The sequence below is a fragment of the Anticarsia gemmatalis genome, chromosome 29 (genome assembly GCF_050436995.1).
Source record: "Anticarsia gemmatalis isolate Benzon Research Colony breed Stoneville strain chromosome 29, ilAntGemm2 primary, whole genome shotgun sequence".
NCBI lineage: Eukaryota > Metazoa > Arthropoda > Insecta > Lepidoptera > Erebidae > Anticarsia > Anticarsia gemmatalis.
Genome location: NC_134773.1, coordinates 3,160,465 through 3,186,524, shown reverse-complemented (window position 1 = coordinate 3,186,524; position 26,060 = coordinate 3,160,465). Strand labels below are relative to the sequence as shown.

At 37.3% G+C, this 26,060-nt stretch overlaps 8 protein-coding genes across 8 annotated transcripts; 6 read left to right on the top strand and 2 right to left on the bottom strand.

The window, feature by feature from the left end:
* The first annotated feature begins 250 nt into the window (after positions 1 to 250).
* Positions 251 to 4,847, top strand: LOC142985321 (uncharacterized). Its single transcript, XM_076133424.1, has 2 exons — positions 251 to 692; positions 1,100 to 4,847. The coding sequence occupies exons 1-2, from the start codon at positions 389 to 391 to the stop codon at positions 2,845 to 2,847; spliced, it is 2,052 nt and encodes a 683-aa protein (XP_075989539.1). The 5' UTR covers positions 251 to 388; the 3' UTR covers positions 2,848 to 4,847.
* Positions 4,848 to 5,633: 786 nt separating this feature from the next.
* On the bottom strand, positions 5,634 to 8,145 carry LOC142985303 (uncharacterized). Its single transcript, XM_076133396.1, has 3 exons — positions 7,424 to 8,145; positions 7,013 to 7,080; positions 5,634 to 6,395 (listed from the first exon to the last, which is right to left on the bottom strand). Exons 1-3 carry the CDS (start codon positions 7,518 to 7,520, stop codon positions 6,231 to 6,233), a joined length of 330 nt encoding a protein of 109 aa, XP_075989511.1. The 5' UTR covers positions 7,521 to 8,145; the 3' UTR covers positions 5,634 to 6,230.
* Positions 8,146 to 8,256: 111 nt separating this feature from the next.
* Positions 8,257 to 9,990, bottom strand: LOC142985302 (uncharacterized). The gene is made up of 3 exons (XM_076133395.1): positions 9,780 to 9,990; positions 9,106 to 9,185; positions 8,257 to 8,680 (listed from the first exon to the last, which is right to left on the bottom strand). The coding sequence occupies exons 1-3, from the start codon at positions 9,874 to 9,876 to the stop codon at positions 8,528 to 8,530; spliced, it is 330 nt and encodes a 109-aa protein (XP_075989510.1). The 5' UTR covers positions 9,877 to 9,990; the 3' UTR covers positions 8,257 to 8,527.
* Positions 9,991 to 11,831: 1,841 nt separating this feature from the next.
* LOC142985301 (uncharacterized) lies at positions 11,832 to 13,632 on the top strand. Its single transcript, XM_076133394.1, has 3 exons — positions 11,832 to 11,984; positions 12,317 to 12,396; positions 13,346 to 13,632. Exons 1-3 carry the CDS (start codon positions 11,888 to 11,890, stop codon positions 13,616 to 13,618), a joined length of 450 nt encoding a protein of 149 aa, XP_075989509.1. The 5' UTR covers positions 11,832 to 11,887; the 3' UTR covers positions 13,619 to 13,632.
* Positions 13,633 to 15,554: 1,922 nt separating this feature from the next.
* LOC142985198 (uncharacterized) lies at positions 15,555 to 17,200 on the top strand. Its single transcript, XM_076133229.1, has 3 exons — positions 15,555 to 15,713; positions 15,969 to 16,048; positions 17,000 to 17,200. The coding sequence occupies exons 1-3, from the start codon at positions 15,617 to 15,619 to the stop codon at positions 17,165 to 17,167; spliced, it is 345 nt and encodes a 114-aa protein (XP_075989344.1). The 5' UTR covers positions 15,555 to 15,616; the 3' UTR covers positions 17,168 to 17,200.
* Positions 17,201 to 18,490: 1,290 nt separating this feature from the next.
* Positions 18,491 to 20,120, top strand: LOC142985218 (uncharacterized). Its single transcript, XM_076133256.1, has 3 exons — positions 18,491 to 18,650; positions 19,200 to 19,279; positions 19,924 to 20,120. Exons 1-3 carry the CDS (start codon positions 18,500 to 18,502, stop codon positions 20,089 to 20,091), a joined length of 399 nt encoding a protein of 132 aa, XP_075989371.1. The 5' UTR covers positions 18,491 to 18,499; the 3' UTR covers positions 20,092 to 20,120.
* A 1,026-nt stretch (positions 20,121 to 21,146) lies between these two features.
* LOC142985212 (uncharacterized) lies at positions 21,147 to 22,576 on the top strand. The gene is made up of 3 exons (XM_076133247.1): positions 21,147 to 21,304; positions 21,729 to 21,808; positions 22,365 to 22,576. Exons 1-3 carry the CDS (start codon positions 21,148 to 21,150, stop codon positions 22,527 to 22,529), a joined length of 402 nt encoding a protein of 133 aa, XP_075989362.1. The 5' UTR covers position 21,147; the 3' UTR covers positions 22,530 to 22,576.
* Positions 22,577 to 23,294: 718 nt separating this feature from the next.
* On the top strand, positions 23,295 to 24,956 carry LOC142985260 (uncharacterized). The gene is made up of 3 exons (XM_076133324.1): positions 23,295 to 23,448; positions 23,930 to 24,009; positions 24,642 to 24,956. Exons 1-3 carry the CDS (start codon positions 23,355 to 23,357, stop codon positions 24,831 to 24,833), a joined length of 366 nt encoding a protein of 121 aa, XP_075989439.1. The 5' UTR covers positions 23,295 to 23,354; the 3' UTR covers positions 24,834 to 24,956.
* The last annotated feature ends 1,104 nt before the right edge of the window (positions 24,957 to 26,060 follow it).

Genomic DNA, 26,060 nt, shown 5'->3' with positions numbered 1-26,060 from the left:
TAACAATAAACAAATCATTGAATTTTATTATTTTACGTCAAAAAGAAAAATAACGATTGAAATCGGTTTTTGCTTTTCACAATAATTAAACAAAATTTTGGTTCGCTATGATCACTGTATATTAATAATCATATTTGATGTCAAAATCATATCGGATAATAAAAAACCTAAACCATACCTATTTTTTATTCTGTTTCAATTCATTCATTTGAACGTTTGTATAATTTAATCTGTGGTTAGATTCACAAAACCGAATCACGTTGAAAGAAAAAAATATAAACTTTTGCATTGGAATTGGCGGTACTTTGCTACTTTCTAAAACAATGTGTTATTAGACCATTCTATATTAATTTCTTACTAGAGTCTTATTAAATACTATCATAGCAAAATGGCTGAAGTCCTAATGGACTATAAAATGCTCACTGAGGCCGAAAAACGGCGGGTTGAAGAAATAGACACTTCGATCGCGAGTTTGCAGGAAGAAGTTGATAAATTAAACAAGATATTGAACAATAGCGAGAGAGGATGGGCTTTATTGGTGGCTAAATTAAAACGGGAGCGGTTAATGGCATTAACTGCGGTAACAAGATCGAAATTACTGCTTGCCGAGATGGAAATATTCATCGCGGAAAGTGAACTCAACAATATTGGTAAAAGTAACGGTGAAAAAACGAAATCTAGTCAAAATGAAGGTAAGATTTATTATGCTTATTTCGTGATTTTTGCAGTCTCACGCAGTTCTCTCGCACTCCTGAATACATTCCTTAATCAGTGCTTGTAATAGTGATCAATTTAAAAATTCTCAACTTCAGTTAAGTTTAGAAAAAAAATACGCTATTACGTTTCAAATTACATTAAACGAACAGCCAGCCCTAACCAGTACCTTCCCTAAATATCTAATTACCAATAAGTAATCGTTTCTTGGTTTTACTATAAATCTTATAAGACTTTTTCTTTTATACTTTTTTTCGAATGAGACATCATTAATGGCTCGGAACAAGTAGACTTAGACCCTAATTAATATCTTTAAAGTGCAGCACATCTTAAAAGGTTGCACCTTTTCTAACATATACTGAAATAAACCCTTGGCATTTTTCAGAAGTCCCCTGTTGCAGTTCTACACTACTTCCAAGCTCACCGCTGTCCACACCGAGCACTTCTGAACGCAGCTCCACTCCCAAAAGCCAAACACCGTCTCGTAGAAGAAAGAAGCACAAGAATACTTCTTCAGCTTTAAATAATAGTAAGTTTATATCCAAAGAAAAAGATGGTACGAATAATGGAGATATTGTACCTAGTACAACCATTACAATTGCAGAATTTAATTCTCTAAATGATAAGTTATCATCTTCTCCGTCTAACATGTCTGCTGTCGACGAATCTAATATTTTGAATGAATCAAGAAATTGTTTGCAAGAAATTAATATTCTAGAATCTTCTATCATTGATTTGGAAAATCGTAACATTTCTGACACTCGTACATCTAATACTGAGCTTAAAAAGCAAAATACACAAAAAGTTTGCTCCAAAATAGATTCTATAACACATAAGACTGATGCCAAAAACAGTAAAAATAAGAAATTTTCTTCTAAAACTAACAAAAAAATTGAGGCTTTATTTGAGACTGAAAACAATACTTTAGATAAATCAAACATTTTTGCATCACAATCGAATTTATTGCCAAATAAAATTACTGAAGCTCCGAACCTGCCAGTATCCAATAAAGAAAATCCTAACATTTCTGTCAGTAATTTGAATTTAGATTCTATGTCTTTGACAGATTCATTTTCTAAAATAAAGAAGAATAAAAAACATTCTGGCAATTGTACACCAGCTAAGAAAGTAAAGCACTCCAAGGAGGTTTTAAATACTACTTTTCTAGAACCTAACTCATGTGTAAATTCAAATTCAGAGAGTAACAATTCAGCCAGTGATACAGTCACTCCGGTAACTGATTTACCTTATATACCAACGTCAAATAAACATCTTACCGATTCTATAATTGCCGAATTCAATAAACCTTTCGAAAATGACTTCAGTCAATCAAAATTAAAAATAGCTCCTCGTAGAAAAGCTAAGAATGTTAAAATAAAGCCAGTAGCGGATATAACAGCATATAAAAATACTGAAAAAACTCTCAGTTATAATTCTCGTTTATTGTATTCTCCTACAGTTTCAAATGTGAAACCATTGCATCCGAGAGACCCGCGTAAGTCATATTATACCGCGCACTCGAGTGATTGCACTCCTATGAAACTGCCCTTACCAAAAATGGTCGAAAAAACACTTAATTCTGACCAAAATCTGCCTGACACACAGCTTGGAGAAAGTACAAACAATACAATACCTATATCTCCTACATATTTGCAAAATAGACCGACTTTTGGCTCTAAAAGTCAGCTATGCACTCCCATAAACCTGCCTTTGGCAAAAATTACCGAAAATATACGTATTTACGACCAAAATAAGTCTAAAACACAGCTTGAAGAAACTGAAAAAAACAGCATTCCTTCATCTTCTAATTATTCGCAAAATAGACCTACTTTTGGACCCAAAAAAGACCTTAAATCGTCTAAACATCAACCATATTTAGCTCCTAAAAGGTCAGAATTGAGACCAGATTTGGCTAAAACTACCGGATGTAACGAAAATAATTCTCAATTAAAAGTAAGTGACAAACATATTTGTGTACCCTGTTCACCAGCTTATTCTAAACCACAAGTTTTTGGAAGTAACACTATAACAAACTATGGTCCTAATTTCTTAAATCATATTGTTATGCCTGATCAAAGTTTAGGCATAATCGAAAATCCTGGTAATTCTGTGCCTAAATGTGGAATACAATAAGTACAATATTACGCCTTACTCAAAAGTCTTAGATACTCTATCAGGCAGAAAACAGCAACTTGAAATACTCTCTAAAATCCATCAGTTTAGTTAACCAACACCAATTTGGACAATGAAAATTATACAGTACTTTTTATATTATGTTTTTCTTAACATTGAATACTGTTTTCATTACTTCTGGATAAGTAATAGTTAGCTTATCAAAGGGAAAAATTATAGATTTTCAAACATTTGTTGTTATTTGATCTATTAATTAACTGACACTTATCTAAGACTTGTATTACATATTTGATCTCAAGGTTTTTAATATTTTTGATCTCATTTAATTAAAGTTCTTTTGTAAGACTTATTTGTTAAGTATATGTGATTATGCAAAGAGAAATAGGCTATAAGAATATAGTGTTCTTAATATTTTTTTGATATAATATATGTACCAATTGATAAGGTTTTATTTAAGACAATTATGTATGGAGAAATGTAGGATTATTTTAATCTGAGTTAAATACATTATAATGTCAACCTTCTTTTAACTATGGTAGGAAGATCTTGACTGTGCATCATCATATGGTTAGTGGTCAACCTACTTTTGAAATTAATCAATTTTTAATAAGTTTTAAAACTTCATTTCAAAATAATTATGCAGGTATTTCTGCAGTAATTTGAGGAATATTTTGTTTTATTTTCATTAAAATTGTTCAGCATTATAATAAAAATTGTTTCCATGTGTACTTTTGAACAAAATTTCATTATTTTCATAGTGATAATTATGAACATTATTCATTTGAAAATTACCTGTGTATTTTGTTCAAAAGTATACATCATTACGTAAAAATATAATGTCGATTTCAATTCAGAATTTCATATATTTTGTAAGCAAATGTGTGAAATTTTCTCTTACTGTTTTGGTCTGATTGTTGTCTATTAAGATAACAGTTGTTAAGCCATGTCAAAGGTCTCCAGGTGGCTTGAACAACTTTGACACTAGGTTGACCACTAACCATACGATTCATTAAAGGAGACTCAATGTTGATTCCTTTAATACTTTTATTTAGCATGGCTTTTTTAAATGGCGACTTGGTGAAGACAAATGTGTAATTCCTACACCAACTTTTATTGAGTTGATTTTAAATTGTTTACAAATAAGAGATTTTATTATTGTCATGTTGATTACTTTTAATATAAGACCCAGATACAGATAGCCTGTCTGCTACATAAGGAGACAGCTTATATAATTACTACTGTCAAAATGTTATTTGATTGTAATAAATTCCAGTAGTTCAATAATTCTGTATAGTCTGTACCACGGAATAACTAACACAAGAGGAAGGGGCATGTGGACGCGCTGCCATATAAAGTGGGTATGTGCTTAGATACATACCCTAGTACTAACCCAATAGGTGACACTAAAAGCATGTAGATACAACTCCAATATAAAGCACACAGTATTAGTGCATAATACGACTCTAATTTCAATTAAATATGGTTGTTCATTTTAATTTGTAATAGTCGTTTATTCCTTTTCTTAATTCAGTGTGCGTTAAATGTCATCAGCTGAGTTTGGCGACAGCCATCTTCATAGAAATAATATGACTTGCCCTTTCCTCTTGTGTTAGATAATCCGTGGTTTGTACTGTCGACGTCAGAGTTTGACAATTAAAATGTTCTACCAAATAGTTCTTACGTAGCCCAGTAAAGGCGCTAAACAGATTTTCGTGTAAAATTTCTCGATAGCTAGCCGGTTGTCGGTAGTCGATAGTAGTAGAGAACCGAACTACTGGAAGTGGGTTTTATTAATATTTTAACTTTTAACTACATGTATGTATGAATAAAGAAATATAGGTTTAAGGCTGTTGATACCATATTCTTTATGAATGAATAATATTGATAGTTCATAAACTTTATGAAGATAAAATTTCTGGAACATATTTCTTTGTGAGTAAATACAGCTTGTATTTTTTTAAACTTGTATTGTAATATTACAAAGACTGATTCTGTTATGATTAAAATGTGTGTGTTTTATTTACCTTTTGGGTAACGTTTTGTAGAGGTACTATGTAAGTGTGCCTGTGAAAAAGTCTTTTCTGAGATTTTCTGTTAAGAATTTCTTAGTGATTGCCCGGAGTTAGGAAGTTGAGGTTGAAGACCTCCGTGCCTCGGAGAGCACGTAAAGCCGTCGGTCCTGCGCCTGACCTCTCACTGGTCGTGTCGGTTATCCGTCCCACCAAACTATGAGAGTGATGGAATAGAGAGTGTACCTGTGTATTGTGCACACACTTGGACACTATAAACAAAGTCCTGCACAGATGGCCAGTTTCAATGAAACTGACCGCCGTAGCCGTATATCGGCTAGGAGGACATAATTATTATTATGTAAGTGTGACTAATAAAACTTATGTTAAACTCTAGTGGTTAGTACCAATCCCACCTAGGACAAATATTAGTGTGATAAGCACAAGTATCTGGGCCTGGTTGTTAATGTATCTATAATAGATTTGAAGAATATACCAAGAAGTATGTTAATTAGTTACATTAGTACAAGCTCTGCTTAGTTTGGAATCAAATGACCGTGTGTGAGTTGTCCAATTTATTTATTTATTTATTATTATCAAGTTGCAGAGTTGGTTGGAGTTGATATCATTGTAACAAATATGATTAGTTTATTTCGGAAAATATTTTTTTTTGTTTTGACGCCTACAGGATTCTACCATTAAGATTTGAATTCAAGGGACATCCGAAAAGTCTTTAAATAAAACCAAGGTTGATTATGAGTATAATATATTAAATACAATTTTAAGGTTAATTTTCATATACATGTGCCTGTGATTCCGAAATATGTAAGTAAAATAATTGGTATTAGTGTATAATTTCTCGAAATCATTTCTGAATAGCCATTATTCTTTTATATGAGTGGCGGGCTTAGGTCGTCCGAGGCCAGGGGAGGAAAACTATGGTTGATAAGTTCGGTTTTGAATTCGACTTCAATTTTTTTTTTCACTTTTACTTTTTTTTTTCTATTTTGTATGTTACAAATCAAATGGAACAAAATTAAAGTAAAGGAACGCGATGTTTTTAAACGACGCAACGTTATACTAATATAACTGAGACTGGGCTTTTATTATTTACTCCAGATCGTAATGTTTCAAACCTGTTACAGCATATCGCCCTTTTACAATGAAAATAAAGTTCCAGCGCCCCTTTACAGTAATACCAATTTCATATCATTTTGTTATTTATCATACTTATGTTTTTGGACCCGCTTCCCCTTTTCACCAACATTTCCAGCCAGATTTATTCCAACAGTTTAGACTTTTGAACGCCCCCTGAAAGCCGTCTTCCGCCCCCGATATAGCCCGCCACTGTATGTAAGTTCCATAAGTTCAAATCTACAATGTATAACACTGTATAGTGCTGTGAACGGCGGCCGTTTCCACGAGGTTTCCTTTACGTTCGATGAGCGCTGTCCATCGGTTTAAGAACCTGATGTTTGGCGGCTCATCACTGTCGCACGCAACCACGTCCCAGCCTGAAGGATCGCAGTGGCCGGGGATCTGGAAATGTAAGCACTATTTACTTTAATTAGTTAATAATTTCCTCCTGGCCATTATTCGGTTAAATTCGGCAAATTTCATTGAAACCGGCTAAACGTGCAGCGCATTTTTTATATCCACATAATATCAATGTTTCTCAACTTGAGCTCGTGGCTTAGTTAACAGACGATCTCAGAGGTTAAGCTACATTTGCCGAGGTTATTCTGTGGATGGATGACCATCTTATACATTTCGAGTTCCTCCGTGTTTCGGAAGGCACGTTAAATTGTGGGTCCCGGCTGTCATTTTCAAAGACGACAGTCGTTAACAGTAGTCAGAAGCTTGAAAGTTAGTGAGTTACTGATTGAAGTAGGGTATTTATGCTATAGGTACCTAAAGGAAAAAAACCTATACCGTAAAACGGGGTGAATAGAAACGATTTTCAACTTTGTCCCAAAAATTTGTTGCGAGCAACTTGTTATTTTTATTGTCGGGTTCTTTTATATCATGTCTGGCGCCATGAAGAAAGAGCTAAAACCATATTTGTCCAAAAATATGCATAATTTTACGATATTTCCTTAAAAAAATGGTCAATTTCTGTTCACCCCGTTTTACGGTAGGTATTTATACAGACTTACCGACACCTCTAAGGTTCGTACTCCAGGTGGAATTGGTCGAGGACCCGTACGGATTGGCTGCCCGCTTCCTGTTATAAGGTAATTTACAATCAATCAAATCAAGTAAAAACAATAAAAAAACAGAATACGTTTACGTCGCCACGCCGCTACCATTGCGTCGTGGGTTCAATTCCCACACGGAACAATTATTTGTGCGATCCATAAATAATTGTTTAGTGTCTGGTTGTACTTTGTGTCCGTAGTTAGTATGTTTGTATAAGTCCCCGCGACACAAGAGCAATTCTTAGTACAGAAGTTATCTTTTAAAAAACAAAAATACTGTTTTTATGTTCAGTTTGCTTTACTAAGAAAACTATTTTTGTTAAAATTATTTAGCGACTTATAATAAACATTATTTTATTTTAATCTTACCCCAAGAAATCTTATTGCAATTTAGCTGAGCGATACCATAGCCAAATAGAGCGGCGACACAAATCACTGCAAAAACGGCGGGAAGTCTAACTGTCATCGTGACAACTACTTGAATGACACTATTGACAGTAATGACAGCTCAAGTTACCACAGTTTACAAACAGTGTAGTTTTAAAACGAAATACGGAAGTAATATGAGGAGTAGTTAAACAAACTACTTTTCGAGTAGTTATAATAATATGTGTCAGTTTCGTTAGTAAATATTATAAATTTAACCCATTAAAAGGATCTGTCCGGTCATAGAAATTCATAGAATAGAGACATTGGGGCGTGTGATCCAAAACTACCCGTGCCACTGCGGTCTAGTATGTTAGTACGTATTTATTTATTCAACTGCACGTTTGGCGTAGTGCAGGGGCTCCCAACCTTTTCTTAATCCGGGACCACTTTTATATTATTCTTGTTACCAGGGACCACTATGTTAGTATATTATAGATAAAGTGTATTAAAAACCCTGAAAATTGTAAATTTTAAAGTCATTCGCGGACCACTTTTTGCCTTCCGCGGACCAACGGTTGGGAACCACTGGCGTAGTGGTTAACGTGGTCAGGTTATCTCGCTGCAATAACCGTAGCGCCGCCGCGCCGCGTGGAACGAATATTGTTGTGATGAGCACAAGCATCTCAAGAATATATTATTATTATCTGTGAGTACTGCGCCTGGTTGTAAATTTATTTGTATAAGTATATATTTAGAAGTAAATGAGCATGTTTATCAGTTACCTAATTACCATAGTGCAAACTCTGCTAAGTTTTTAATCAAATGACCGTATGTCCAAAGGCATTTACTTTATTTATATAAAATACATAATATTATTCAATAATTAATTGCATGTTTGGCCCAGTAGTTAAAGTGGTCACCTCGCCGCAACAACCGTAGCGCCGCGTGTGGTGGGATCGAATTTTTCATTTGGTTACCATAGTACAAGCTCTGCTTAGTTTCGGATCAAATGACTGAATGAATGTGTGAGTTGTCCTAATATATTTATTTATTTACAAAAAGAAGGGAGTTTCGAAACAACTACTTGCATTACAACTATGTTATCTAACAATAAAGGCTTATTTCTACTCTGCCGTAGCCTTTCGCGTCTCCAGGGCGGTGAACGAATACCTGGCGAGCTTCAAGGAAGCTAGCTTCAGGTGCCTTGTCGTAGTCGCACGCGTAGGTCGACCCGCCTACTTCCACGCAGTTCTCGTTCTGAAATCAACAAAAAATAATAAATGTAAGTAGGTATATCAGCAGCTTAGCCTTTTTTCCAAACTATGTTGGAGTCGGCTTCCTGTCTCACCGGATGCAGCTGAATACCAATGTTTAACATGGAGCGACTGCCTATCTGACTTCCACAACTCAGTTACCTGGGTTATAACACGATACTCCTCGGTAAGACTGGTTGTCAGTTGTCAGACTTTCAAGCATCTGACTACTGTCAAAGATCTTCGGAAATGACAGCCGGGACCCACAATTTAACGTGCCTTCCGAAACACGGAGGAACCCGATATGTGTAAGACGGTCACCAATCCACATAACAAAATTGATTGAATCGATATTATCGAAAGTATTGTCGATAATATGACGCATCCGAAAGTGTAGGCAGAGGTGGGTGAAATACATACAAAACTTACAGGTATTTTAATTTTCCAGTCTTTCACGCCAGGTTTTAAAAATATAGGCTCGTATTTAACTTCTCTGTCCGTCTGCTGCCCTGTTGACAAAAATAATCGAATAAAAAATATAAAAAATAATCTATGTCAAATATTGAAAACAATCGAATATGTGTATTGACGAAACCAATCAAATTTTGTTTATTCTTTCATTTAAATCTATAAATTTAAAATCTCTGTCTGTCTTTTAAATCTTAAGATAGTTGAAAATAATGGGTAACTTTTAAAAATACTTTGTTTTTAAAGACCAGCCTCTAATATACTTAAAATTAATTAATGTTGCTGGCATTGCTCAAATATAAAATACTAGCTTTTACCCGCGACTTCGTCCGCCACCTGAATTTACCCATTTTACCGGGGTAAAAAGTAACCTATGTCATTTCTCGGGTATCAAAATATCTCTATACCAAATTTCATGCAAATTGGTTGAGTAGTTTAGGCGTGATTGAGTAACAGACAGACAGAGTTACTTTTGCATTTATAATATTAAAAATATGGATTTCAGAAAAGTTCAGCCCTATTTCATTAATGTAATAGTTTCGACAGATGTATGACCGACCTTATCCATAGAGCATCTTCAAGCAAAATAACCGATTATTCGATATATTTTCATTTAAAGTCATTGAAAAACATACCCCATTTATTAATTCGACTGCACTCCTCTCCGCTCGCTAGTTGTATGAGGGCGAGGGCGCAGGTCGCGGCGAGCAACAGATGCAGTCTAGATGTCATGATGTCACGTGTACCACGAGTGTACCCACACACAACACACGCACTTATAACTTTTCATACGTAAAAATCAATTATTCCTATCTTAATATTAAATTGAAAACAATTTGAACATTACTTTTGACTTGTAATTCGTTAATAAGAAAATTGTATTTGGAAAAAATTAAGGAGATTTTTTCAATAATGTATAATGAAATATTGCATTTTGAATAATTATTATTGTTTTGTAGAAGTTGTGACTAATTGTCAATTACTGATTGTGGTCAAGATCGAGTTCAGTCAGTGTAAACAAATAAATTTCAAATGAATTTATTTTGCTACTAGCTGATCCGCGCAACTTCGCTTGCGTCACATAAGAGTGAATGGGTCATTATTTTTCCCGTTTTTGTAACATTTTATTGGTACTCTGCTTTACGTTATAAATAGGACGTTATATAGCCTTCCTCGATAAGTGGGCTATCTAACACTGAAATATTTTTTCAAATCGGACCAGTAGTTCCTGAGATTACAAACAAACAAATTCTTCAGCTTTATAATATTAGTATAGATATTCTGAGTTATTTAATTAAAATTATGTTTCGCTGCTGGGCTAATATCTTCTACCAAATTTGAGGGAGGGGATTAGGCCTTAAGTCCACCATGCAGGGCAGTTTCGGGTCTTTGCATGCCCTCAAAATAATGCGTTGAACTATTTTTTAGACATGCTAAGATTCATCACGATGTTTTCCTTCATTGTAACAACAAAAAGCCATTATTTATATTGTCCTATCTTTCTTGTTTTTCCTAATTCATTTCTAGTTATGATAGCTAGAATATTTGTCCATATTTTGATTATTTCTAATGCAATTTATAACAGTCAGCACTTTCGTGTATTGAGAATTTGATATTGAAAATGCAATCAAAAATTCCACAAAGGTCCGCTAGCTAAAGTTAATAACAAAATATAGAGTTATGTTAATACGTGAAACATTTGTATCGAATGTTATAAATGTAAGCAAATCAAATGTAATTAAACTTTAACAGTATTAATATGAAAAAGTACACACAATCGGTTCATTGCGTGTCTTCAAAATATTATTTATTGTGTGAATATCTCGTCTCTTGTGCAGCAAGGTGTAGGCAATGCCTTTATTGGTCTATAATACATAAAGCTATAGGCGTTTCGAAATTAACTATTTTAGTCCCATGTAAATGGTGATTTTGGTTATCTTTTTAAAACCGCTAAACCCTGTGTCGACCTGACACCAATCTTTCATGATCCTATGTTTAAATGGAAACTGGAAGGGACTCTATCGATAAAGACATCCATGGATGACAAATAATAAGATAAGAAGAATAATCTAAAGTAAATAAAAATAAATAATATAATAGTATGAAACCTCGTGGTCAGCACTCGTATGCACTTCCACCCAAAGGTTCCATATCAAAGACAGTCAAGTTGTATAAGTGCTTGTTCACGTTGGAACTCGCGGGCGCGGTGGCGGTCGCGAGCGCGGGGACGTGGCGATTTGTGTTCACGTTGGCCGCCAGGCGGGCGTTTGGCTCAAACTGGCTCAAACTGGTTGATCTTACTTGACATCGCGAGTGGATCGCGCCCGCCACCGCTAGTTCGACGTGAACACACACGAACATCTTCACTTGTTTGATATTGGCGCGAGCGCGCCACGCGGGCCGCGCGCGACGCCGCTAGCTCGCCCGCGACTTAGACCGCGCGAACGGTTTGTACGTGAACACTTCGGTACATCGCCATATGTTTGATATTTCGCGACCGCGCCCGCCACCGCGCCCGCGAGTCAACGTGAATGAGCACTAAATCAATTTCTTAAGACAAAACACGCAATGAAATCTAAACTATTTTGTTCATACTTTTGTTATACATAAAATTACCTGTATAAAGATTAGTTTTATACACTTAATAAAAGATAATATTGTTACATTAATTGAGAAATAAACGGTTGTCGTATTTATAAGTGCGTGTGTAGTGTGTGGGTACACTCGTGGTACACGTGACATCATGACATCTAGACTGCATCTGTTGCTCGCCGCGGCCTGCGCCCTCGCTCTCATACAACTAGCGAGCGGACAGATGGCATGCAATGTTACTACTTGGGGTAAGTTAAAGAGCTTTTAATCTTTATTGAAGTAGACTTTCTGAAGGTTTTGTTTTTCAGCACTTTGACTTGTAACCATAGTCCAACAAATTAGTAGAGAGCCAAGAATTCGCCGCTACCATTGCGTCGGGAGGACGTAGGTTCGACTCCCACATGGAACAATTATTTGTGCGATCCACAAATAATTGTTTTGCTCTGGTTATGCTTTGTGTCCGTTGTATTACATGCATGTTGTGCAAGTCTCCGCGACACAAGAGTAATTCTTAGTGCAGGAGATGTCTTTTAAGAAACACACATACTACTTTTTACTTAATTTGTTTTTTGTTATTCAGGTGTGAAAAATGCACCTCCTCAACATTTGGACATGGTGCAACTCGCTCCTAACTTACGACAATGGTCTGTCACTTTTCCAGTAAGTAAAATAAACTACTGCTCAAATTACTGCCTCCGTGGCGCAGTGGTTTAGGTCGCCACGCCGCTAACATTGCATCGCGAGGTCGTGGGTTCGATTCCCACACGGAACAATTATTTGTGCGATCCACAAACAATTGTTTCGGATCTGGTTGTACTTTCCCGCAAACATCTCCCGCGCTAAGATTTGCTCTTGTGTCGCGGGGACTTTTACAAACATACAAATAACGGACACAAAGTACTACCAGACCCAGAACAACTATGTGGATCGCACAAATAATTGTCCCGTGTAGGAATCGAACTCACGAACTCTCGACGGTAGTGGCGTGGCGACCACCTTAACCATTGCGCCACGAAGGGCGTCAAAAAACAAATTGGTACCTATTTAAAAGACTGTTAGACGGCACTGAGGAAATAATTATATTTTTCCTAAACTCATTCACCGCAGAGAGATGAGCACAATTGAAAAATAGCCCAATATAAATTAGAAAAAAAACAATTAGTACTTATGTATAGTGTGTGTATACTTATGTATATTTATGTATACTGACGTGTCTTTATTGTTATTTATTTGTAAACATTTTGTCAACTCAATTTCCTTCCATTTTTTAAAACACCTACTTCATTTAATCTCTGCATCATAAGGTAGACTGGCAGAAAATGCCTTTGGCATTAAGTCCGCCTTTATACGTCTTTGTATATAAAGTGTAAATAAACAAGTACATAATCAACAGACGGATACACTACCGTTCGCGACGCAGTCTGCTTCACGATTTATTAATAAAGGTTTTCCCTCTTATTCATTAAAATATATGAAGTTACGAAAGACTTATAAAGAGTTTTTTTCTTTTACTCTTTAGCGAAATGAAAAAGAGAAAACATATTACAGTAATTTTTAAACTAAAATAGGTTTATAGTGTGTTTATGAATAAGAGCGTTTGTGTTAACAGAAACTTTCAGACTGCCAAGAGATAATCGGCGCTGAAATTATAGTATGCGACGACAAAGAAGCAAAAGTGACTATCATAGACGGTATCATAGCTAAGATATTCCGCAGAGGTCGGATTCAGTTGCCAGCGTCCGTGTACATCACGGTCCACTGCAAGATACCGGAGTCTGAAGAGTACGAGGAGCTGCCGATATATGCTCAAAGAGAAAGGGTTCCTTCGTCTGTTGGTGGACAGGCCGCTGTACGACCGGCCGCTGTTACAAGACCGAAATAAATATATTACAGATTTTTGAGCGTTTTTTTTCTCATAAAAATAAATCTTAATCCATATCCATACTAATATTATAAATGCGAAAGTAACCGTCTGTCTGGTACTCAATCACGCCTAAACTACTGAACCAATTTGCATGAAATTTGGTATAGGGATATTTATATATAAGGAAATCGCGTGTGGTGGGTTCGAATCCCACCCGGGACAAATATTTGTGTGAGCACGAGTATCTGTTCTGAGCCTGGTTGTTAATTTATCTATTTGAGTTTGTATTTAGAAGTATATAAGTATGTTTATCAGTTATTTGGTTGCCATAGTACAAGCTCTGCTTAGTTTGGAATCAAATGAGTGTGTGAGTTGTCCAATAATATACATTTATTTATTTACTTTATTTTTGTTCAAAAATAAAAAGTATAATTTAGTGAAAATCATTATACTGTTTAACAGTATAGTTGGCAACCCTACCCGTCAGTTTCCCGCAAACCTGTGGCTTTGTCACACATCCCGGTGCAATTGCGCTAAAAATTAAAAATTTAGTTAACCTTACGCAAAAAGGACGCTTATTTATCGTTTAATTTGAGTTTTAGTGTAATTAAATAGTAATAAGTAACCTACTGTTTTGTTTAAAGTTATATTTCAATAAAAAGTGTTTACCTACTGCGGTACCTACCCGCCATAGTGTTTGTTTAAAATTATTAGGTAGTGAGTGTTGTTGTTTTCAAAGTGCCTAATACGCATTAAACAACCAAAAATTTTATCATTGTGCTTTGCTTTTCCAAGATTTTTTGATTAGTGATGATAGATAAGTGATAACATCTAAGTGATTATAAATAAGTGGGTAGGTAGTGAATTCGTGAGAAGTGTCATCTGTCAGTGTCGTCACAGGATCGGGACGCGCCGGCGCTGGTAGCCTTGCGACGTTCCCGCTCTCGCGTCCACGTAAGTAATAAGTTTGTAGTCATTAATTATTAATGAATGTTTACAGAGTGATACTGTTTTAAACACATTAGTTTATTATTTATTATGTGTGATATTTGCCACCTATGTTAATTTTTAGGGTTCTATACCCAAAGGGCAAATCGTGCCGCTACCATGGCCTATTTTCTTCAATAGGTAGGGTTAGGGGTTAATAATTATGTTACAAACAAAAAAACAGGCCTAGTGCGAGTCGGACTCGCGTTCGATGGGTTTCGTAATAAAATATTCTAAAAAAAAAAAAAATATCGCGACATATTGAGAACCTCCTCCTATTTTTTGAAGTCGGTTAAAAACGCGTTTTAATGTTTGGGGACCCCCCTTAATATTTCTTTTTTGTATGTGTTGTTATAGCGGCAACGGAAATACATAATTTGTGAAAATTACAGCTTTCTAGTTATAACGGTTTATGAGATATATTTAGCGGTAGTTTATCTATTCAATAGCGTTTAAGCTTATATAGACATGACAGTTAGAATAGATAAACTACCGCTAAATATACCTTAGAAAACGAGGGTAAAAGTCTGCCTTTAAATTATATATAACTATATAATATTACTAGCTGACCCTGCAAACGTTCTTTTGCCATAACAATTAAATAAAAAAACATTGTCCCAGCCACTCGCAGCGGACAAAATTGTGAATCGCAACCATTCTCAGATCCCCTTGAACACACACAAAAAATTTCATCAAAATCGGTCCAGTCGTTTAAGAGAAGTTCAGTGACATACACACTTACAGAAGAATTATATATATATAAAGATGTATGGGCTAAAAGCGAGCTTTCTCTGAGTGAAAAATAGTATAGAAAGAATAGCAGGTATAATATATGTATGTAGCAAAAGATATCTTACGTCTTATGAAAGCAAAAAATCAGTAAGGAGGTATAACAAATCAATTAGATTAAATAATGGCTATGAAAAATTACATTTAGTTACAAATCATCATTATATTAATGAAGAAACGGCTATCGTATTTATAAGTGCGTGTGTTGTGTGTGGGTACACTCGTGGTACACGTGACATCATGACATCTAGACTGCATCTGTTGCTCGCCGCGGCCTGCGCCCTCGCTCTCATACAACTAGCGAGCGGACAATCGAAATGCGATCTGCAAGAGGTAGGTAAGTAGTTTTTTATTTTCGATTTTATGTGATATTATCTTATAACTTACAAGAGAGCCTTTATACAGAGTTTGCGGCTGTCTGAGGTATATAAAATCGAATGGGAATTTAGAATATCAGGAAAATACTGATATCCAACTCCATTCGGTGAGACTGGAAGGCGACTCCAACATAGTTCAGAAGAAAGGCTAGGCTGATAAAAATGTAAACAAATCAAGGCTCTATACTAAGTTGTTTTAAAAATGATTTTGACAGGGTCGAAAACGGCAAACACCTATGAATACAAGCCGGTGGAGCTGACTCCCGGGCAAACTGATTGGAAAGTGGCTATACCGGTAAGTTTTCTTCTTCTTGTCGTATGGTTAGTGGTCAACCTAGTGTCAAAGTTGTTCAAGCCGCCCGAAAACCTTTGACGTGGCTTTTAACGAATAACTTAATTGACAACAACCGGCACCGACTTTTTACGTGCCCTCCGAGGCACGGAGCCGCCCTGTTCAAATACCACTATGCGGTCGCTCATCTATGGAATGACCGCGCCAAGGTTTGCTTAACCCACAGATCGTTTACCGACCGGTGAGCGCAACTGGCTAAGGGCGCTCTTAACCGGTAGGTAAAGCTACAACGATAGCTACATTTAAGTTCAGCGACCGTCGATTTAGCTATTTTTGTAGTCAATCAATTAATCAAATCATGTACTCCCGGTTTCTGAGAGACATTTAGCGGTAGTATATTCAATAGCGTTTAATAAAAAACGCTATTGAATAGATAAACTACCGCTAAATATACCTCAGAATCCGAGGGTTATTCATTTAGGTCAAATACTGACACTTATTATAATCGTTACAATTACTGAATCTACCACTAGCTCGGAAAGGGGGACCTTATGAGAAGAACTAGCAACAAACTCACGGCCACTCTTTTCAATCAATAATTGATCATGCGAGGAGCTGTCAACAATCAGCGATATAGACTAAACGTCAATTATTAAGGAAAATGAATATAGCTAGGTGATTTATTAGTCTCTGATCATACCGTTTGTTGGGAGCACCTACTAGCATGTTATAATAAGAATATGGGCAGCAAGTGAGCACATTGGTTGTAACATTATAGAAGAAAAAAGTGACAGTTTTATGATTAACATCAAGTTGTACGTGACATCACCTATATATACCACAAATAATTGTTCCGTAGAATCGATCATGACCTCCCGACGCAGTGGTATTGGCGTGGTGACCTAAACCACAGCGCCACGGAGGCTGTCGTTGTATTTAAATTGTTTGTTTCAGCCACCTCCCCCTCATCAGTGTGCCAAAGTAGTTGGTACCAAAGGATTGTCATGTGACTACGATGTCGCGCCAAGCAGCTTCTTCATGGGCAGTTCTGCCCTCATGATTAAGCGCCTAGGAGAAACAAAACAAACGGCCATAGTGTACATCACCGCGTACTGTTTGTAGAACTACAAAAATGTTAATAAACATATAACAGTATTTGAATTTGTTTTTCTCTCATTATCAGTCTAGCCTTTCTTTCAAATATGTTGGAGTAGGCTTCCAGTCTCACCGGATGCAGCTGGATACCAGTATTTTACATAGTACAGGGGATTCCAACCTTTTCTTAGTCTTAGTCATAATCATTCTGAAAATGTTAAGTTTTAAAATCATTCGCGGTCCATATTTTGACTTCCGCGGACCACTGGTTGGGAACCACTGACATAGAGCGACTGCCTATCAGACCTCCACAACACAGTTACTTGGGTTATAACACGATACCCTTTAACATGAATCAACTCATTGTAATTATATGATGAGAAAATCCATTATTGTTCGTTTATCTATATAAGTATGTATTTAGAAGTATATAAGTATGTTTATCAGTTATTTGGTTACCATAGTACAAGCTGCTTAGTTTGGAATCAGGTGACCGTGTGGGAGTTGTCCCTATACATAATAATAATAAATTTAACCCATTACTGTCCCACTGCTGGGCAAGGGTCTCCTCCCGTAATGAGAGAGGGGGTAGGCCTTGAGTCCACCACGCTGGTTGGCCAGCGTGGTGGACTTGGGTGCGGGTTGGGGACTTTGTATGCCCTCAATAAATGTATTTAAACAAATTTTAGGCATGCAAGGTTTCCTCACGATGTTTTCCTTCACCGTTGGAGCATGTGACAATTATTTTCTAATACACACATAACTTCGAAAAGTCATTGGTGTGTTGCCTTGGGTTCGAACCTGCGACCACTTGCGTGGGAGGTGTCAACTTGTACCACTCGGCCATTATTATTTATACAATACTAGCTGACCCGGCAAACGTTGCTTTGCCATATAAAAAAAATGTGTCACTTAGGTGTATGAAAAATAGATGTTGGCCGATTCTCAGACCTAGTCAATATGCTCACAAAATTTCATGAGAATCGGTCAAGCCGTTTCGGAGGAGTATGGCAACGAAAACTGTGACGCGAGAATTTTATATATTAGATTTTGCGTCGTTCTACAACAGTCTCGAATAATTAAACAACATTAAATACTTTATTATTCTACGCCTTTCCATTTAGAGTCTCTCTAAATTACAAATTTCCACGGCAACATATTCTAACTAATAACAACTAACAAGTTTTCGTTTCAAAAACGGTATAACATGTAAGCAATGAAAGGGGACTTACGCCGTTTTCGAATTAAAAAATAAGTATGTAAAACAAATCAATTAGATTTTATAGTCAATTACGGCTATGAAAAATTACATTTAGTTACGAATCTTCATTATTATTGACTTAAAAGTAGCAACGGTAAATGTTTATAAGTGCGTGTGTTGTGTGTGGGTACACTCGTGGTACACGTGACATCATGACATCTAGACTGCATCTGTTGCTCGCCGCGACCTGCGCCCTCGCTCTCATACAACTAGCGAGCGGACAGGACAAATGTGACGAGAAGTCTATTGGTAAATACTTTTATTTTGTTTTCGGTTGTCTTGTCGCTCTAGGAGGTATATAAAAATCTAAATTTAGGACATCAGTGACCCGAAGGCTTACGCTGAAGGCTTACAGTATCTACATATATTTTGGAAATAAATAAATTAAAACCCATTACTGTCCCACTGCTGACAGAGGTCTCTTCCCGTAATGAGGGAGGGGTTAAGCCTTAGGTCCACCACGCTGGCCAACTGCGGGTTGGGGACTTTGCGTACCTTCAAATGTTTTAAAGAACTCTCAGGCATGCAAGGTTGCATCACTATGTTTTCCTTCACCGTTGGAACAAGTGATCATTATTTCTAATACACACATAACTTCGAAAAGTCATTGGTGTGTTGCCTTGGGTTCGAACCTGCGACCACTTGCGTGGGAGGTACCAACTTATACCTCTCGGCTATTACTGCTCTATATCATATACTTATTATTATATATTTGGAAAAAAATTGGAAATTTTGAAAAAAACGGAAAGGTTGATACAAATCTTGAGATATCATGCTTTAAAATCACATTTTCTACAGGCTCGAGATCTCGTAAAGCGTACAATTTTCCTCCGCTAGACTTGGAACCTGGGCAAGCTGAATGGAGAATACATATACCGGTAAGTAATAGGCCATAGTGATTGCTACATGTAGCGTAGATCGACGATTTAGTTACATACTCGTACTAAGGCCGGATGGAAATCCTTCCCGTGTAAATCCCGATCTTAATAAAAAATCCCGGGATAAAAAGCTAGCTATGATAGCCTATGTGTTATCCTGGGTCTTCAGCTACCTTCATACCAAATTTCATCGTTATCGGTTCAGAAGTATTTGCGTGAAAGTGTAACAAACATCACATACTCACAAACTTTCGCATTTATAACATTAGTAGGATAATCTAATTACTTTCGGTTAGCTCATTTATGGGGGAAGGCTATAGGCTATATAACATTACGCATACGACCAGCAGGAGCAGAGTACGAGTAAAAAATGTTACAAAAACGGGGAAAATTATGACCCATTCTCTCTCATGTGACGCAAGCGAAGTTGCGTGAGTCAGCTAATTTCTAATACACACATAACTTCGAAAAGTCATTGGTGTGTTGCATCGGGTTCGAACCTGCGACCACCTGTTGCATCGGGTTCAAACCTGCGACCACTTGAGTGGGAGGTGTCAACTTATACCACTTGGCTATCACTGCTTCCTTATTTCTTCTTTCTGATATTTATTTATTACATTTTATTTGTAAAACCTTTTTTCCAGTCGCCTCCATCCGTGTGTGGTCCGATAGTCGGACAGAGGGCACTGGTATGTGACTATGAGAAGGCTCCGGTCATATTCTTCGAAGGCGATTCTACCCTCATGATTCAAAGGAAGGGAGATCTTCAAAAATCGGTCAAGTTGTACGTCACTACGTATTGTTCATCTTAAAAATGCGTTAATAAACATTTTACACAGAATTGCCTTTTTTTCTCTATTTCTTAAAATATTTATTTATTTAAGGAGGTCCAATAGCTTATAAAAATATAAATAACTATCAGCCTAGCTTTTCTTCCACGCTTTGTTGGAGTCGGCTTCCAGTCTTACCGTATACAGCTGAATACAAGTGTTTTACATGGAGCGACTGCCTATCTGACCTTAACAACCCAGTTCCCTGGGTTATACGATACCCTTCGGTAACCTTTTTTCAAAGACCTTTGACAGTATCTAACAGTAGTCAGAAGCTTAAAAGACCGACAACCAGTCTTACCGAAGGATATCGTGTTATAAATCAGGTAACTGGGTCTTGGAGAAGAGACAGATAGACAGTCGCTTCATGTAAAACACTGGTATTCAGCTGCTTATGATGAGACTGGGAGCTGACTCCAACGTGGTTTGGAAGAAAGGCTAAGCTGATGCATGGAGTTTCACTCACTCGGCCGCCAGTCCGACTGCCAAGGTCGCCTTCTATCTCTTTGTCTATGTAAATACAGCAGTAGTGCCATCTTCGAGGTCCATTGTGATACTGTCGCAATGGAGGAGACCCTCGCCCAGCAGTGGGACATTCATGTGTTAAATTCAATTTACTTCTTATATAAAGTAGCTTTCGTTGTAAATTCTTGGAGAAACCCGCTGATCACTGATGTTCTTAATTCTGAATTTTCTATACATTCTTCAGCCACGAACCGTGTACTTCAGGCTTGTAACTAACAGGAGAAATTTCAAGGTCATTTCCATATAATCTCCTTCATTTGAAATAATGTAATCAACATCAAAACAAAATATCTTATAACTGTAACAGTTTGACACAAACAAACTACAGGCTTATTCATTACGCGTTTCTTAAACAAAGTCCTTAACAACTCTTTACTAAACACTCAGTGGAACGCGTATTAATTATTTTGATAGCAAAGCCGTAACTATCTTAATATATTTAAACCTATTTATATTTATACACTTAATCATCAATTGTATTGTTTATTAATCGATGAATAAAACGGTTATTATATGTGTATGTATATAAGTGCGTGTGTAGTGTGTGGGTACACTCGTGGTACACGTGACATCATGACATCTAGACTGCATCTGTTGCTTGCCGCGGCCTGCGCCCTCGCTCTCATACAACTAGCGAGCGGACAGGACAGATGCGAAGAGAAGTCCATTGGTGAATACTTTTATTTTATTTTTGGTTAGAATCTCTTAGTATAACGACTTACCCCGGTTTCTGAGGTACATGTAGCGGACAGTCGGCTTCCAGACTCCCCGGACGCAGCTGAATATCGGTCTTTTACATGCCGTGACTGCCTATCTGACCTCCACAACCCAGTTACCTGGGTTATAACACGATACCCTTCGACCGACTTTCAGACTTTCAAGTTTCTAACTACTGTTAACGACTGTCAAAGATCTTTGATAATGACAGCCGGGACCATTTAACGTGCCTTCCGAAACACGGAGGAACTCGATATGTATGAGATGGTCTATCCACAGAACAACCTCGGCAAGCGTAGCTTAACCTCAGAGATCGATCAGAGATTGTTGTTAACTAAGCCATGAGAGTTTATGCGTTAAAACTGCATTTTCCACAGGTATAAGATCGCAAAAAGTGCATAATTACCCGCCGGAACCTCTAAGACCTGGAAAAGGTGACTTTAAACTAAAGATACCGGTGAGTATCTAGTAGTCTTTTCGCAAATCCGCACTATAGTATGTATGAACTTGTAATAAAATCTCTTTGGCTTCAAGAATCACAAATGAGTACACGGTTCATTAGGTTTCTTTCAGTGAGCTAGTGAGGTACCCAAATATCGAGCTTTTTTGTGTAAGTAGAGAAAAGATTTTATTACAAGTTCATACATACTATAATGCGAAAAGACTTTTTCCCCAATCTCATATGTATACATAGCTATATGTAGCGTAGATAATAGGCAATTTGGTAACAAATTAAATGTTACCAGTTAAAGCAGTGATAGCCGAGTGGTATAAGTTCGTACCTCCCACGCGAGGGATTGCAGGTTCGAGCCCAAGGCAACACACCAAAGACTTTTCGAAGTTATGTGTGTATTAGAAATAATTATCTTAACTTGTAATTAAATCTCTTTGGCTTCAAGAATTTATTTTTAACATTAGGTTTCTTTCAGTGAGCTCGTGAGGTACCCAAATATAGAGCTTTTTTGTGTAGAGAAAAGACTTTTTCCCCGACCTAATATGAGAAAATTTTCCAGCCACCTCCATCCTCGTGCGGCAAGGTAGTCGGTACGAGGGCTTTGGCATGTGACTATGATAAGGCTCCGATCTTATACTTCGAAGGCACCTCTACACTCGTTATAAAAAGGCAGGGCGAGCTGAAACAACCCGGAAAAGTGTTAGCCACATCATATTGTTCGTGATTTCGTGAAACTTTCGTAATGCGTTAATAAACATAATATTACAGTGATTTGTCTTTTTTTCTCTACCAACTATTGCCCGCGACTTTGTCCGCGTGGCTTGTGACTTACGACAGAATTGTCATAGAAACTTTCATCCCCGTTTTTATCCGGAACTAGCTGACTCGCGCAACTTCACTTGCGTCACATAAGAGAGAATGGGTCAAAATTTTACCCTTTTGTAACATTTTTTATTGCTACTCTACTCCTATTGGTTGTAGCGTGATGATATATAGTCTATAGCCTTTCTCGATAAATGGACTTATTAACACTGAAATATTTTTTCAAATCGGTCAGTAGTTCCTGAGAATAGCGCGTTCAAACAAATAAACTCTTCAGCTTTCACGTTAAATTCTGGGCCCCGGCTGTCAATTTCGGAGATCTTTGACAGTCGTTAACAGTAGTCAGAATCTTGAAAGTCTGACTACCAGTCTTGCCGAAGAGTACCGTGTTATAACCCAGGTAACTGGGTTGTGGAGGTCCAATAGACAGTCGCTCCATGTAAAATACTGGTATTCAGCTGCATCCGGTGATACTGGAAGTCGACTCCAACATAGTTTGGAAGAAAGGCTAAGCGATGATGAGTCTAGAACGTAACGCATAACTAATTTTAAAGTGTCCATGAAAAAATTATTACGTTTCAAATGATCTCAAATCAATTGAAATAAATAGACTTTATTATCTAGTGTGCAAAATTATTATTCGTTCCGTGTCTTTGTTAGTCTAAATGAGAACGTATTTATAAGTGCGTGTGTAGTGTGTGGGTACACTCGTGGTACACGTGACATCATGACATCTAGACTGCATCTGTTGCTCGCGACCTGCGCCCTCGCTCTCATACAACTAGCGAGCGGACAGGCGCAGTGCGGGGAGGTTCATTGGGGTAGGTACAAAACAACAAAATGATTTATTGTTAAGTAATATAAATAAATTATTCAGCCTGAGACTACGACGAGTGCACCCTGCGCCGAAACGTTTATTTCAATGTAAAATTACGTGTTCGCATTAATTCCCGTAACCTATTTAATCCTAATATGTTAAACATGCAACCCGAGAGTTTAAAAGTTATAAAATAAAGCTAATACTAACTGCTTGGATACGTGGCCAGCGACGCCGCCATGGCGTCCTAGTGAAGCGGGGCTCTTAAGCTTATGCTACTCAAAGACAGTTGTTTCTATTGGGCCCCTCATCCCCCCTCAGTTGCAGATTTAAATAATATTACGGAATAATTAAGGCAGTGTATATCTTTACGTTTGACCACGAATTAATGGTTGTGGTCGCTAGCTGACAGACCTTTATATTTGGTCTATTAAAGACAAATATCTACAGTGCGCCAATAATATATTGTTGAACTAATTTAACAGGACGACAAACAAATGGAACATACATACTTGCACCGGAGTATCTGGAGCGTGGACTTCGTAACTTCTACTTTAAAAGAGAAGTAAGAATAATTCACAACATGTCTTTATTTAGTTTTATTATTAAATAAAAAGACAACTCCTGCATAAATAACTAGTCATGTCTGGCGATACGTTTTATCATAAGCTTGGCCTTTCTTCCAACTATGATGGAGTCGGCTTCCAGTCTCACCTCTGCAGCTGGATACCAGTATTTTACACGGTGCTACTTTTATTTTTCTTGTCGTATGGTTAGTGGTCAACCTAGTGTGAAAGTTGTTCAAGCCGTTAGCTTAACGACTGTTATCTTAATAAACAACAACCTGGACCGACGCTTTACGTACGCTTCGAAGCATGGAGACGTCCAATTCAAATACCATTATGCTGACACCCATCTATGAAATGCTTTAGTTAACAATGCTTTACTTAACCCACAGATCGTTTACCTACCGGTGAGCGCAACTGGCTATGGGCGCCTCAAATCATGTAACGCATAAGAGAGAATGGGTCATAATTTTCCCCGTTTTTCAAAACATTTATCATTGCTGGTCCGCTCCTAATAGTCGTAGCCTTCCTCAATACAAAGGCTGTCCAACTTTATATTTCCATCAATTTTAATTTCCTTCAGGTTATCCTTTTATAATATTAGTATAGTTAAAAGATTTCTTTTCTGCAGACACCAAGTCGGTGTGGGATCCTGGTCGGCGGCCAGATAGTCGCCTGTGACTACGACACAAGCCCTAACCTCACGCTAATCAAAGGTTTGGAAGTGTTCATACAACGTACAGGAGAACTAACTCTGCCAGGAATAGTCTTCGGTACAGCATTTTGTAATCCCTTGCCGGAAAAAATACCGTTTATATTTTAAACAGCATTTTGTAATCCTTTGCCGGAAAAAATACCGTTTATATTTTAAATTATTTATAGTTATAGTCCTATAACTTAGTAGAGAGCTTTCGCATGTGGGATTTATCTAAATTACTATTGATGATTGAGTTTTTTTTCCAAAATAAGGGTCTCAGCACACATATGGGATCGGAAAGGGAACGTCACCGTATCGCCTCGAGCCGTTCAGAATGGTTTGTATTAAACTCCCTACTGCAACGCACACTAATCGGAATAATAACGTAATCGCCTCGCCTCGGAACAGGCTCTGAACTTGAATTCCCGCGCTTACGGCTCATCGTCCCCGCGCTTACGTCTCTCCGTCCCCGCGCTTACGTCTCTCCGTACCCGAGCTCACTTCTCTTCGTCCATCCTTTCCCCTTTCCCCTCCCGCGACTTGCCTGCTAAAGACGCCGCCATTCGCAAGGAGTATTTCATTCGTGTTGCGCGTATGTTTTATTTAAAATTTTAAGTTCGATTCAAACACAAAATAACGATGCAAAGGGAGAAACTTATTGAAGAAGTGAGAAAATATCCATAAGCGAGGCGTAAGCGCGGTGTCACCTAGCCGTAGCCGAGTTGACGTACAGGCGCTGCTGATACGCTTTCGTTACGTGCATACGGTAGGTTAACAGCGAGGCGAAAGGCGTTACGGTTACGATCCCTTTCCGATCCCATATGTGTGCTGAGACCCTTAGTATGTGTATCAAACAGGCCACCGTCAGCTGTATAAGCCGAGTCACTGATGTTATTACTTCTGTATGTTGTATACCTCTGCGTATCTAAAGTGTAAATATTGGTATAGAATTAAAAATTTCTTAGTTTTTTATTAAATTTATTGTGAATAATAATGACGCAGTTTATTTAATAGCTTTTTAAAATGTCTACAGTTTGGCAAATCTGAATATGTGTAGATGAACCCGATCGGCACAAGCCGAACAAGTGAGTCAAGTTGGTTTTGTTGTTAGATAAATATTGCCGAACCGTACGTGCTTTTGTGCTTTTTTATAAAGACAACTCCCGCACTAAGAATTGCTCTTGTGTCGCGGGGACTTTTACAAACATGCAAACAACGGACATAAAGTACAACCAGACCCGAAACAATTATTTGTGGATCGCACAAATAATTGTGTCGTTTGGGAATCGTACCCACGACCTCCCGACGCAATGGTAACCTACGCTTCTATTTCACAAACAGGTAAATTAAAAA